At 38.8% G+C, this 14,921-nt stretch overlaps 2 protein-coding genes across 2 annotated transcripts; one reads left to right on the top strand and one right to left on the bottom strand.

Annotated features, from left to right (window-relative positions):
• Positions 1-3,293: 3,293 nt before the first annotated feature.
• LOC112142630 (sialidase-3) lies at positions 3,294-9,058 on the bottom strand. The gene is made up of 4 exons (XM_024266121.2): positions 9,000-9,058; positions 8,450-8,678; positions 8,024-8,263; positions 3,294-5,965 (listed from the first exon to the last, which is right to left on the bottom strand). The coding sequence occupies exons 3-4, from the start codon at positions 8,246-8,248 to the stop codon at positions 4,958-4,960; spliced, it is 1,233 nt and encodes a 410-aa protein (XP_024121889.1). The 5' UTR covers positions 8,249-8,263; positions 8,450-8,678; positions 9,000-9,058; the 3' UTR covers positions 3,294-4,957.
• Positions 9,059-9,061: 3 nt separating this feature from the next.
• Positions 9,062-14,921, top strand: xrra1 (X-ray radiation resistance associated 1). The gene is made up of 16 exons (XM_024266119.2): positions 9,062-9,289; positions 9,566-9,684; positions 9,766-9,837; positions 9,920-9,992; positions 10,068-10,165; positions 10,322-10,470; positions 11,866-11,970; positions 12,047-12,132; positions 12,214-12,338; positions 12,410-12,503; positions 12,574-12,692; positions 12,762-12,884; positions 13,604-13,718; positions 13,794-13,903; positions 13,976-14,081; positions 14,154-14,921. The coding sequence occupies exons 1-16, from the start codon at positions 9,205-9,207 to the stop codon at positions 14,309-14,311; spliced, it is 1,737 nt and encodes a 578-aa protein (XP_024121887.1). The 5' UTR covers positions 9,062-9,204; the 3' UTR covers positions 14,312-14,921.

The raw sequence follows: 14,921 nt of genomic DNA, 5'->3' as shown, positions 1-14,921 counted from the left end.
TTACGTCAAGTTAAGAACTTTTACTAGTGCAAACTCATGTTTATATGTGAATTGTCCTGCAACCATTAAAAAGAAACACCTCAATGACTTATTTAAATTTACTAAAATCCACTGTTTTTTGACAGGACGGACTAAAACATATAAAGTATTTGTTTTACTGCTGCAGAACACATCTGTGATGTGCAGCCTCACATCTTGAGAGTGACATCTGAGGAGTTGCCTGTCTCTCTCTCACAAAGAGAAGAAAAGGACGTTCCTCGTGCTTCTTTGGAATAACTTAAACATGACAAAGAAATGAAGACAGCAGTGAAGCTAGCGAGCTGACAGGCATGTTTGACTTGAGCGAGCCCACAGATAAAAACCCTCCACACACACACTCTTAGGTGTCTAATTTGTGCATCCAAGTGCTTAGATGTTTTATTTTTAAACAGAACATGTCCGATCTGCCATCCTCCCCGTGACGAGATTGAACACAATGAATCTTTTCTCTCTTGTTTGTGTGATACGTTAGTGTGTAGTTGCAAAACATCTTTAGAGTCTTGATAAAAAGTTTAAAAAAGTGACTTTTTCTTGCAGAGCTAAAAATATAAAAGGGGATCTTTTCAAATGTGTCACATGCAATTAGTTTTATTATTAGAACAGTGTTCCAGCCCTGAGGGCCAGGAGAGAAACGCTGAACTGATGGGAAGGGAACTGGTTAATAACCAGAGCTAATTTTCTAAATTTCTGTTTGCTTTCTGTCTTTTAGCTGTGTGCTTTCCTTTTCTGAACTTAAAACTTTGCAAAAGCTACTTCTAAGATAAAGGTTTTCTTACACCGTTGTTTTCTTAAGTCAACAGTATCCTGATTATGTACATTTATAAAGGTCCAAAACATAAATCTGGGTTTTCTTTTTTTACAGTAGAAGAAGTGATGGTAGGTTCATTTGAACAGTAAGAGATAAAAATAAATAAACCAGCAAATCAGCTTTTAAGAGTTCATATGAAATAATTTGCATATCTTGGAGGGGAAATAAGTATCTGAACCTGAAAAACTTTGTGGTAAATTCCTTGAGAAAACATATAAGTCAGATGTTTCTTGTTATTGACGAGTAGGTTTCTGTTCATATCAGGAGGAATTTTGGTCCACTCTTCTTTGTAAATGACTTCTAGATCATTAAGATTTGGTGGCTGTTGCTTAGCAACTCTGAGCTTCAGCTCTCACCATAGGGTCTCTATGGGATTGAGGTCTGGAGACTGGGTGGACCACTTCATGTCTTTGATCAGCTTTTTCTTCAGCCATTCATCGGTTACCTTGGCTTTGGTTCATTATTCTGTTAGGAGACCCAACCAGGGAAGGAGGTTATCTCCTAGGATTTGATGATAAACAGCTCCATCCATCCTTCCGTGGACAGAAAAACACCCCCAAAGCATAATGCTTCCACCTCCATGCTTAATAGTGGGGATGTTGGGGTCGTAGGCAAAAATTTCCATCAGTTTTTGTGCTGGTGTCACGTAAAAACATGCAGATAACATCAGCCATGTTTTAAGACATCAAACATTAATAAAAACGTATATCGATGAACCAAGCTAGCATGCTACTCATGAGTCTTTAGCACCCACTGCAGCACAGTCACGGTTCCCAGCCTGATTTCTCTCTAGTAAAATGTGATTCCTCTCCGTCAGATTATTCTGTTGTTGTGTTTTTTGCAGTTGATTGCAAAATATTGCATCCCCTTTTGTGGTTCATTGGGTGCTTATTTGGACCTCTTCCATTTGAAGACTCAATGAATAGTGATGGCGCATGTCTGTCACGTCATATGTTTCCAATCCAGTAATATATATCAATGGTTTTGTAGTCCATTCCAGTAGAGTGCAGGTCGAAATTTCCCTTAAATCCACTGAAAGTTCTTTAGTCTTTCATGTTGAGGAGATTGGAGTCTGATTGATTAAGACTTTTTGGTGCAGTATGATTCATGTGTTGTCCCTCTTTCCCATCCCCTCTGTGTGAACCAGAACGCTCAGTGGTTACTAGAGGATCAAATACTTATTTTCCCTCAATGACATGGAAATATATATATTTTTTTACTTTTCTTTGTATTTTTCTGTCTTTCGCTGTTCAAATAAACCTACCATTAAGACGACAGATTGTCAACTTATATTTAGTTGGGCTAATCAATAAATCAGCGAAGGATCAAATACTTATATTTAGAGATGATAAAACAGAGAGAATGTCACAGAGGAAACATCTTCTGCACTCACTGCACAACTGAGAGTAAAATAAGAAAACATCATCTCCAATGTTCATATTAAACTAAAAATAACCCACCAAAGACATTATTCGTGTTCAGGTTTTATTGTTTTTTATTTATTAACTTCAATCTAGCATGGCCTTCATTTGTTTTTTTTTTTAGTACATAAGCCATATTGATTTGTTTTGCATTTATAAACCTCAATGAAAAAACATTATTTTGGTGCAAATTTGTTTAAAGTAAATTAATTAATTCAACTTTTTGGTTGCAGAATCAATGAAAAGTTCATTTTCATACTTTACAATGTAAATCTACAGATATGTGGGAAACAAAATCTATTTTTGCTTATTTTTAAACACCAGTTTCTTCATTTTACATTTAGATATTTTGATTGTTTTTTAAACATCAACTCTTCATCTTTTAGGAACATTTCTTTTGTTTCTATGCTTTGCAACCAAATTGTATTTTTTTCCACTTTTTTTTAGTCCTAATCGTATCCATTCCCTAATAGGATCAAAATTAGATTTATCTCAGTATTATAAGTTTGATTTCATCTTCTGAGCGTTCATGGGCCTAAATGTGAGTTAATTTGTTTGTTTTAGTTATCCTGCGCTCCTGTCATTACCATAAGCAGTCATGACTAATCAGTTGTGACCCCCTTCTTGTTATTGTTCTAGCTCTTCTGGGATGGCAGTGAGGTCATGCTTTGGAAAATAAAGCAATCCAGCAAAACGCTCCTGTTTGTCCCTTATTTGTTCCTGCCCTCCGCACATCTGCTGAATCACACTCTGCTCCCCAGAGAGCTCTCTGCAGCTGAAGTCCTCCACATCGTTTCAGCCTCCGCGTCTGCCGGGGGAACCAATCGCCTCCTTCAGCCGAAGCCTTCGCCCGCCGCTGCGTTCAGGCGCACATCTGCACACATCTGCACACAGCCTATTGTTTCCCCCGTTACTCCCGCCTGACAGATGATTACTGCTGTACTCGTTAGCTGCTCAGAAACAAATTACCATCATCACTTCCAATCATAATCAGGGGAGGAAAAACACAAAGAGAAAAGATGGGCTCTGTGATCACAGGTTACGTTTATTTTGTACTAAAATACATGTTTCATGCAGGGTTTTTTTTCTTCACTTTCCACAACAATGAACAGAAACATAATTTTAGAATAAGGTTGAGGCAATTTTTCCTACAACAATAGGCAAGTTTGGACATTAAAGTCACTTAGCACAATATAATTTATTTATTTTTTTAACGTGCAAACTCTTAGTGGCTTTATGGATAGGGAGTCATCATTTTTTGTTGCATGCTTTTTTTTCTACACCAGAAGTTTTTTTTTAACCTGATCACAGTCACACACAAGTAACAAGAAAAAAAATCAGTGTACAAAATGCTAAATGTGATGGAAATATAACTTAAAAGTAATAATATTACTTTGACGACAAAAATATTACAAATCTATTTACAATCGATGCATGAGTTTGGCTTATACTATCGGCCGACAGCAGTACGACATCTCTAAATTTTTTTTTTTTTTTGAGTGGAGGTGATAACAGCAAAAACACACATCTGACAGATTAAAGACATAATCCTGGAAATAAGGGATTATCTAATTCGCACAGAACTCCTAAAAAAATATATCAGCCCATGTATCAAAAAATTTGATTTCTTAAAAATCATAAAATGATGCTCCTGGCTGTTATTGGCTCATGTCAACAATGCCTGTATTCACATCTGAATTATTTGTGGAGTTCCCCAGGGGTGTGTGCTAGGAACCCTTCTTTTCCAACTAAACTCGCTTCATTTAGGCAATAATGTGTGAGGCGTACACTCTACAGATTTGTTTTAGTGTCTCTTAACACCAAATCCAGGGTGATATATAACAGCAGAAACACATAATTGGACCATAAAATTTTGGCCACAATTTTTTTTTTTTCTTTTCTTTAAAGTCCTTAGCTCAAACTATCCTTTCCAGTTGAAATGTCAAACCACACGGATGCTGTAAAATTAGTACAACTTGCAAATCCTTCCAGAAACATTTATAAAAGCTTCCATCTGACTGCAAAATGTGTGAATCGCTGGAAAACTCCCATCCCCAGTTTTTGACTCGTCCTGTATTCAGTGCGTCTATTCAAAAGCTTCTCCCATTCACGAGTTGCTTGAAAAGTCCCGGTTATGAACCACTTTGCGTCTTTACTTTGGGGTTTTGGTTTCCTCTCCGGTGTGACGGCGCCTGCTGTGGCACAGCGTTTAGGTTCGAACGATACAGAAGGCATAAGTGAATCAGAAAATGCTAAATGTAAAAAGAGAGATTTGAGCAATGACGGGACCTCGATGCTCTACCTTATGCAAGGCCTGCTCTGGCTGTCTTTAGGAAAATAAAAAGGAGGTAGGCTAATGCTCCCCGGTGCTCAGAAGGAAAACTGACAGCTTTGTAAGATCAGAAACAGGATGAGGTGCTTTCAGAAATAAAATCAGTCCACCACGGCATGCTTCAAATGAACAAGCTATTAAAATAGTTCCTTTTTATAAGACAGAAACTTGCATATTAAGACAATTTGTTGTAAGTAGAGACAAGAAAACACATGACTTGTGCATGCATCATCTCTAGTATGAAGAACATCACAGAACACAGACGAGTGGAACTGCACAGCCTTACAAAGCTGCTTATTTTTTGGCCTATAACAGGATGGGATTAGATCTTCGTTGGCACTGAAGTAGAGGAGCGATTCACACCATTTTCTTGTCTTTCTTACTGCCCGTCTGCATCACATCGTTGAGGGAAAACGACATGAAGGCGATCTGCTCCAGTTCGCTTTCTTTGCCGCACTCGATCAGGCAGGAAAACTGATCCTTGTCCACATTGTACGCCAGGTCTGAGTAACCGCTGGGTCCGCTGTGGATGATCCGCGGCCGGTCCCACCCGGATGAGTGCAGAGGAGAGCGGTTCAAATACACGCCCATGTCCCTTCGGCTGGACTTGTTGGTTGGGTGCATGAAGAGGAGCCAGGTTTGTGTGTCTGGCGACAACAGGGATGTACCACAGGCTTTGCTCTCAGCATCGTCATTTGGGATGAATTCAGGCGCCGGGAAGCCGATGACGCTGCCCTGGCAGCCGGAGGGCTGTTCAATGAGCTCTGGGGCCATGTGGGGCTTATCAAAACAAACACCACTGTTCTCACTCAGGGCCTCACACCTGTGGCCCCTGGCCCGACGAGCGTTGCAGTAGAGGTGACTCCTTCCCTCGTGATCTATGATCTCCGCCATTTCGCACTCACACGACTTCTTCTGAAGCATCCGACCTAAGTGCCACGTCTGTCCAGAGTCCTCACTGTAAATCGAGAGCGCACGAGGGTAGACTGTGAAAGGAACCGGAAAAGAACCACACCTGTAGGGGATGTAGTACGCATACGCGGGGACGATCAGCCGGTTATTCTCCAGCTGGATGCCGTGGCCGGGGCCCACCCCAAACGTGGCCCATCTGTGGATGGCCTCTCCAATCACGCTCTCTGTCAAGTCCACGGCTTGACTCCAGGTTTGCCCATCGTCGCGGCTGGTGACGTAGCAGAGGCGCGTCTTGTTCTTACCTGTGACGATCTGCTTCTTTTCTGTGGTGTTTCCCCAGACACAGATGAAAAACAGAAACAGGACTTTGTTGTTTTTCTCGTACACGGGACAGGGGTTCATGGTGCGATGGTTTGGCAGAGATGCAGTTAAAAGTTCCTGACTGGACGACCACTGGAGAAACACAACAAGAGGTCATGTTTTTGGTTTGAAAAAATAAAAATAAAAAAAAAGTCTGAAATGGTAAAAGATTACTGCGAAGATCTGGACACAACATTCAAAATAATAAAAACAAGTCTTCTCATTAATAATTTGTAGCAACAAGTTAGTATTTTGTGGTCACAATTTAGTATTTAATTATCATTTTGTGAGAACAAAGGACCATTTTGTGCAAACAAGTTAGCATTTTGTTTGCACAAGTTAGCATCTCATGGCCACAATATTTTTAAGTTGTCACAATTAGCATTTTGTGGTCAATTTATTAACATTTTGTAGGCACAAATTAGCTTTTTGTGGCCCAATTTTGTATTTTATTAGCATTTTGTAGGCACAAATTAGCATCTCATGGCAACAAGTTATTACTAAGTTGTCAAAAATTTGCATTTTGTGCTTAGAGGTTAGTATTTTGTGGGCACAATGAGGCATTTTATGGTCACAATTTAGTTATATATATAAAGAGAAAGAGTTTTTTTGGCACAAATTAGCATTTTGGGCATATGAGTTAGCATTTTGTTTGCACAAGTTAGGATCTCATGACCACGATTTATTATTAGGGTGTCACAAATGATCCTTTTCACAATTTAGTATTATATTAGCATTTTGAAGGCACAAATTAGCATGTTCTGCATACAAGTTAGCATTTTGTTTGCACAAATTAGCATCTCATGGCAACAAGTTATTACTAAGTTGTCAAAAACTAGCATTTTGTGCTTAGAGCTTAGCGTTTTGTGGGCACAATTTAGTTATATATATATATAACTAAATTGTGACCACAAAATGCTATATATGTATACAATATATATATATATATATATATTAGGCACAAATTAGCATTTTGGGCATATGAGTTAGCATTTTGTTTACACAAGTTAGCATCCCATGACCACGATTTATTATTAGGTTGTCACAAATTAGCCTTTTCACAATTTACTATTTTATTAGCATTTTGTAGGCACAAATTAGCATGTTGTGCATTGAAGTTAATATTTTGTCCTCACAAATAAGCATCTCGTGGCCACAATTTATTATCAAGTTGTCACACATTAGAATTTGTGGTCATAGATTAGCAATTTGTGCATACAAGTTGATATTTTGTGGTCACAAATTGGCATTTTGTGATCAGGAATTAGCATTTCATGCAAACAAATTAGTATTTTGCACCAACAAATTATTTTTGTAAGCACAAATTAGCCTTTTGTGGCATTTAGCATTTAGTATACATAAATTATCTTTTTGAGGGCATAAATTAGCATTTTGTGACCAACGTGTACAAATACTGACTTGTACAGATGACATTTTGTGCAAACAAATGACTATTTTGTAGGGCACAAATGAGCATTTTTGTGGACACAATTTAGTATTTTGTGGCCACACATCAGCATTTTGTGTGCACAAAATGTAAAATTGTGGTGACAATATATGAACTATTGTTCATATTTTGAAGCCCAATGAGGAAAATTCCTTTGTGATTTTGGGCTTTATAAATAAAATTGAATTGAATTGAAAAATGCTGAATTGTTCCTAGAAAATACTAGTTTTTGCACACAACTTGTATAGTGCATACTAACTTGTGGGCAAAAAAAATATTATTTGTGAAAAAAAACCTAATTTGTAGGCAAACAAAACTTGTGCAGCAAATATTAATTTGTCTCCATAAAATATAACTTATTTATGTACTTTATACACTTAATTGTTAATTGTGTCCACAATAATGCTAATTTGTGTGCATAAAATGTTCATTTGTGTCCATAAAATAATTTTTTTTCTGCACCGAAATGCTAATTTGATCCCAGCTAGTATTAATTTTTGCACACAAAATACTAATTTGTTGCAACAAAATGCTATTTTGGGCTTAAAATAATAAAATAAAGATAATAACAATGTCTGCCTAAACATTATTCATTTGTGGAAGCAAAAAGGTAATTTGTGCGTTCAAAATGCAAATTTGTGATTTTTTTTTTTTTTTTTTTTTTCACCTTCAATGTCATGTCCAGGGCTCCGTAGACTACAAACCTTGACAGAGCCGTCATCATTTAGCAGTCCTTTTCTCATAACAAGGATTTTGGCCTCATGATCAAAGGGGGCGGATCGCTTTTCAGCAAAAGCAAGAAAGGTGCGACTGTGTCTCAGGTAGAGGAGGGCAGGAATCCGGTATGTTATCCCGCTGGGCTCCCTTTGAAACAAAGTTGTTTTGACTGGTTCCTCCACGCTGTCACTCTTGGATGGTCTGTTTCCCATGGTGGATCAGAAATCCTAGAAAGAAAAAGAAAAAAAAAGAAAAACAAATATCCCACATGCGTGACCGGCATTACTTTCATTTATAATCCTGTAAGAATCTCTGGAGCTCAGATCCAGTGGAGGCATTCTGGCTCCTGTAGCTCCTTACATGCAGGAGAAGATAAGCGCCGTCTAGCATGTCGCAGCGGCAGCAGCTCTTACCTTTAGCTGTCGCTTTTCACCTGCGCTGTCTTCGATCTCGGCATTATAACATCATTTTTGGACGCGGAACCAGGATTCTCTGACGTTCGCGACACTTGATACCGAAGGTTCACCGGGAACGAAGGCAACAGCGAGAGGAAGAGGGCTACTGTTTCCCACTTCCGTTTTCGTCCGATGGCTTCCTGTTAGCGTGATTTTGCTGCGTTTGGTGTAAAATTACAGGTGACATCTGGAGCACAGTTAGTGTTTTCTCGTGTTATTAAACAGTAGTGACACAATGCAAGTTATTTAGTCTTACTATAAAAACAAACAAAGCTATGGAAAAACAAGAAGTCGTTTTAACGAACATAAAAGTCATGTACTTTTATGTACAAACTTTAATTTATAGACCCCATCTTTACAGATGCTATATACCATTATAACAATAATTTTAACTAATAATATTATGCTTTTTTCCCTTTATTTCCACATTTGTAAGCAGGATACATATATCATCTTGTTATAATAACGACTCTTTGACCAGATGCGCACAGTGGCAGCGTTTTATTACCTTTAGCGCCTCCTGCTGGACGGGAGGAACGCATCGGTCTCCTTCAAGGGGTTGCTAGGATACTGAGCGCCTCTGCGTCGCTTCGGCTCAAATAGCAGCTCAGGCTGCGTCGCTAGGACCAAAATGAACGCACTGGGCTGAATATTTAAAGTGAAGAAACTGTGATGATAAAGCTGTTTGAGAATCAACGACATTAATATCAGGGATGACTTCTGCACATCATAGATTAGGAGATGGACTGAGCTGTCCTGCCATAGGCTTCCCAGCTGGGATGTGTCAAAAGAGAGAAGGTGGGTGAAATAAAGTCAAAATAAATAGCAATACTTTTTTTAATGAAGTGAATATTGATATATATATTTATATTAAATGTTATTTATTTACAGGTATACAAGAAATTCATTTCTTAACACCTTTTATATATTATTTAAGTATTTTTTTTAGATCTTTTCAATTAAATGTTTTTTTTATTTTATTTTTTTTTCGGTCTATAAATCAAACTCGACAGGCTCCTAATTTTGATTTTTAACCTGCAGTTTGCTGGCACATCCATGTTCCTCTCCTTACAGGTCATTGGCTTGTGGCTCAAAAAACAGAGAATAGAGTTGCAAACAGACGAAAGAAGGAGACGTATTTCAAATGTAAAAGCACAGAAGCAGATCACCTCACCTTGGATGCACTTTTCTTGGTAAGAAGCGGAAATCTGTGCATTAAATTCGTTTATGCAGCAAAAACAGTGTAAATATTTAGTAAAACTCTTGTTTTGCAGCTCCAGCTACACCATGTGGATGACCCGTCTCAGATATGCTTTGTTGATATAAGCGAGAGAAAACTCAACTCAGTAAGAATGATTGCATCTTGTCATTTTTTTAATATCTTCCTTCTAGGATTGTCTGTCTAAAATCTACTTCCTGTGTGTGCAGGTTAACCCAGAAGACTTCCGGGTGTTTACAAACATAGCTTACATAGATGCATCCATTAACTCCCTTTCATTAGGTAACTATGTGGATTTATGATTCTTCTGATTTTTATTTGCACAATGTTTTAGAAATGCTCTGTTTTCCCCCCCAGGTCCTTTTAGCCATTTTCCATCTCTGAGAGAACTCAATCTGTCTCTAAATAGAATTCAAAACCTGGATGTAGATTCTGCTCACTTCCATCATCTTCAGGTAATTAACATTTTGCGACTAATCAAGAAAGAATTTTATATCATCACTTACTTCTTTTTTATTATTTTTTTTCTGGAAAAAAATACATTTGATTAACTGTTCTCATCCTCTGACTCCTTAATTATGTTCATCTAGTTTTTCCATTAATTCTGGCAGGTATTAAATTTGTCCTTTAACAATGTATCACCCGAGAGCCTGATCTCCCTCCGCTGTCTTTCATCCCTCAAAGTCCTGCATTTAACGGGCAATAACCTTCATCATCTTCCTCCAAACCTGAGTTCCTCTGACCATGACCCCACTGAGATGTGAGTTTGACAACATCAGCTTTATAAGAAACCTAAATGAGACGTTTTAAAGCAGCAATGAGTTCAAATGTTAAAGCTAATTTCAGCTCTTTTTGGTGACTTTTAAGGTCAAAATGTAAATAGTTATCCACTTAAATTGATTTAATTTTTTTCTTACGACAAGAGCATTTTAGATGCCACCTTTTCCTCTTTTTCGTCCATATTACACACAATTAGAAGCAATAAAATCTTATATACAGTAGCTATGAGGAAAGCTTATATAACAATATTCAAGAAGAGATTGCACAATTTAAATATGAGTTTGGCTGCACAGTGTTAGGCACATATAAGACCCTAGGGGGCTGGAGAACCTGCCCTTTTTGCCCCATATTATTATTATTATTTTGTTTTATTAATATGAAGTAACTCTTGTTAGTGATACAAGAAAAATAGAAAATGCCAGGTGGTAGCAAGGGGTTTCTACAGCAAGATTTGGCAAAGCAACCCTAAATATATAAAGGCCTAAATCTAAATCTTTATTTAAAAAATGTTAATTGTGCACAATTTTATTGCATGCCATCACTTTCCATTTAACAATGAATATTTTTCATGTTTACCTGTTGTTTGTTTTGTGCTAAAATGTGACGTAAAAAACAAACTGAAAAAGTAGGTGATGCATGCAATAGCAGTGTCTCAACAGAGAGGGCGCTCGTGAGTTTGTTCTTCCTTGGTTACTAATAAAGTTTTTTAAATACGAGCCCGTATTTGATTTTGCTTTGCTGACTGTAAAGATGTCGAAGGTCGACAATAATTTGTTAACTAACAATGTCAACTATATCACCCTCGCCTACACATGTCTCATAGCAGAGTAGTTATCTGTTAGAACTTTCTTTCAAATTTTACTAGATTTCCATTTTGTTTAAAGGACAAAAAAGTATTTTTGTTGCCCTTTTCCAACTTTGAGCCCCTCTCCCTCAAAAATCTGGTGGTGTAGTGCATTCTCACCTCACAGCCAGAAGATCCTGGTTTCCCTCCGGCTGACCCGCCTGTGTATGTGTGGGCCAAAAATATGCTTTATCTGTTAATTGGTGAAACCAAATTCTCTCAAAGTTTGTGGCCCTGCAGCAGACCTGCGACCCGCCCAGGGTGTAGCCCGTTTCCCTAGTATCTGGATAGGCTCCAGCATCCCCATGACCCCAAAAGACATTCTGAAGATGGATTCGACTTCCAATTTGAAAAGAGTTTTCAAATCAACCAGCAGAGGGCGCACAAACCTTGCTCCTGACATTTCTGTTAAGCAAAAACTCAGAGCACCTGCTTTATAGCAAAGAAAACTGCCTCCAAAAATACTGTAAATGAATTTTGATATAAGAGGATTGTTTTACACAAACAGAATATAAATCTTTTTCCACACAGGTCATCTGAACAGGAGAAACAACCCTTTGAATCTCTAGAAGTCTTGATCCTTGACGATAACAAACTGTCCTCTGCAGTCTTCTACAGTCTGCCAAACCTGAGAAGGTGTTGTATTTTATGCATACATCACACATATTTTTCGTAAACATCATTTTAATGTCTTTTTAAACATCTTTTAAAGGCTGAAACATCTCAACCTGCAGAAGAACCTCATTTCGGAAATACCGAGCAGTTTGACGCCTGTGCAGATTTCCGATGAGGAAGAAGGCAAATTTAAGCCTCACAACTAACTACAAATCCAGGTTCAGCAAAGGAAATTGATCAACTTTGCTGTCTGTGCTCCTTCAGCCCACTCTCTGACACTCCCTGCTGGGGAAGAGCATGTGAACATCCTCAGGAGCATTCAAGAAGTCTGGGAAACATCCAGGCTGCCACTTCCAGAGCTTCAGATCCTCAATTTAGCCGACAACAAAGTCTGCTTCTTCAAATCTAAATGCTCTCTTAGTTAATCCAGAATCATCATCTGTGGTTTGTTTGTTCCCAGATAGTTAAAGAAGAAGCTCTGCTGGCTGCTGCTCTTTTCCCAAAGCTGCTGGAACTAGATATTCACTCCAACCCTCTAACCACAAAGAGGAAAGGTGAGTTCCACACTTCAAATAAAGACAGATTGCGCAGATTTCAGGTTTATAAAAATCTCTTCTAACACAGGAGACCCCCCTTTGTTGACCTTCTACCTCCAAGAAAGACAAGGAATAAGGATTAAGAGGAAGAAGCCAGAGGAGGCATCGGGGTTCTGCCTGAAAGCATCTGCAGGACACAGATGGAAGGTAGGGGAGGCTGAGGGGGCTTAAAAGGAAAAGAAAGTGAATCTTCAAAGCAAATGTGTTGTTTTTCAGGTCGGAGGAAGCACCACAAATGTGTCAAAGAGGCCAATGATAATAAAGGAAGCGACCAGTGGCGACAGGAAGAAGATCAGTGGGAGTGTCCCTGAAAAAACAGAGCCCTTCTTCATCACTCAGGTTATGCTCAAATGACCTGGGTATCCATAAAAAATTCCAGAATCGATTCAATTTGATTCGATTCATCAGAGCCTGGATCAATTCAATTACGAGTTTTTTCTATTTTTTTGTTTATTCTTTCAATCTACTCAATTCAATCCGATTAAATTCAGTTTTACTTTGGCCACTAGGTGGAGCTCACACTACAGTAGTACACTTTTTTCATGAAGAAGAAGTGAAGACTGAGCAAAAAACTGCTTCAGACCAGGGGTCCCCAAACTATGGCCCACGGGCCAGATCCGGCCCTCCTCCAAATTTGGTCCGGCCCCCCAAACACAATTGCAGATGCATATTTATTTATTTATTTTCTCAATCTTGTTGATTGAGACCCACATAGAACGTGGATTTTTATTCCACCGACTCCGGTGCCACATCTGAGAAGAAAACAGTTATGTAGACTAGCCCTCACAAGAAAATGTTTGGGTACCCTTGATTTAGACCACAAATGGTTAAAAAATATTTCTTTAAAGGACTTTGGAAAATTAATACCAGTGAGTATATAACAATGTTCATTTACTCTGCAATGTATGTTTATGTTGACCAAGCTTTAGCATTAGCCGTCCTATGGGAAATTACACGTTAGCATCAAGCTAGCAGAATTTAGCTTTATGTGCTAGATCGATCTCTATTTTTATTGATCAATTATGTATCTATTAGGCTTGTTTTTGTATCTATTGTAGGCAGAAGACGATCCTGCAGAGAACAAGCGCAGGAGGAAAACAAACACTAAGCAATCCACGTCCTGTGAAATGAGGATGGATCTGAAAACAAATCCTGACGTGCTGAAATCTGTCGGTGAGGACCATAGCAGCAGATGAGGCTCAGCCAAACATGCCCCACATGGAAAACAGTTTTTATTTTTCCTCGCAGGAATCCAGACAGCTGTTCGGATGCTGGACTACACTCTGAGGAATCTGAACGTCTACCCAGACTCCAAACCTGATGGCACCCAGACTCAGCGCAGAGACAGAACAAAGAAGGTCTGACTGTTCAATCCCTGCATCCATTTGCCAACGTTTTCAGTAAAGTTATGTGTTTGTTTCTGAGAACAGATGAGAATTCTGCCACCCTTAAGATCGGTGAAGCAGCCGACTGAAAGGGTGGATGCGATGCTGAAGCAAATCAAAGACAGTTCATCGATGACAGTCGTATCCTTCGGTAAACGCGTTATTGTCATTTCTGAAAACTCTCAAATGCAAACGTCTGTAATACTTTGTTTTTTCTGTTCAGGCAGTGCGCTGAACACCAAAGGTGTGGACAGAAAGGAGCAGAGGGAAGCCCAGGCGCTGCTGAGGGACATGAAGTCAAAGTACAAGAGGGTCCACGAGAAAGCAGTGGAACAAGTCGCCGCCATGGCGTCTGGCACAGAGTCTCCACCTGTTCTTTAATTCGTGCTGTAGCTGGGATTTCATTTTGGCTTTCTTCAGATAATTGTATGAGGGAATCCGGGGAAAGGAAGGCTCACGGCAGAAACAGTAAAAACCAAGAGAGAATCTTTCGGACTTTAGCTGAACACCAAAGTCTGACTCCACTCAACCGACACCAAACGGCTGCAAGAGATTATTAAACACCACCTTAGAGTGGACAGTTGTGAGAGTGCTGAGGATGATGGGTTCCAACAGCTGCACGACTAATATGACAACCAGACAAAGACGCTTTCATCCAATTCACACAAAAATACGACTTTATACTAAAGAAAATGGTTTTCTTGCTGGTAAATAAGCAAAAAAAAAAAAAAAAAAAGATTGTGAATCATAAAAGTATTATTTTGATCTTTGTTGGAGTGGAGCTGAAGGAGCCTCTGTCTGGAGACACAGCTGTTTCTGCAGAACTGCTGTGTCTCCAGAGGCAGAACAAGAGATACTGGAACAGCAACATGAGGACCAATAATTCAAGAGTCGGTCGACACAAGCAATAAGGTCCAATACGGTTTGAGAGGCTCTTCACCAGAAGACAACAACTGTGTGATAATGAGGTCAAATAAACATATTTTGAATA

The sequence above is a fragment of the Oryzias melastigma genome, linkage group LG14 (assembly GCF_002922805.2).
Source record: "Oryzias melastigma strain HK-1 linkage group LG14, ASM292280v2, whole genome shotgun sequence".
NCBI classification, from domain to species: Eukaryota; Metazoa; Chordata; class Actinopteri; order Beloniformes; family Adrianichthyidae; genus Oryzias; species Oryzias melastigma.
The sequence above is the reverse complement of the archived record's forward strand: the minus strand, read 5'-3'. Positions and strand labels throughout refer to the sequence as shown.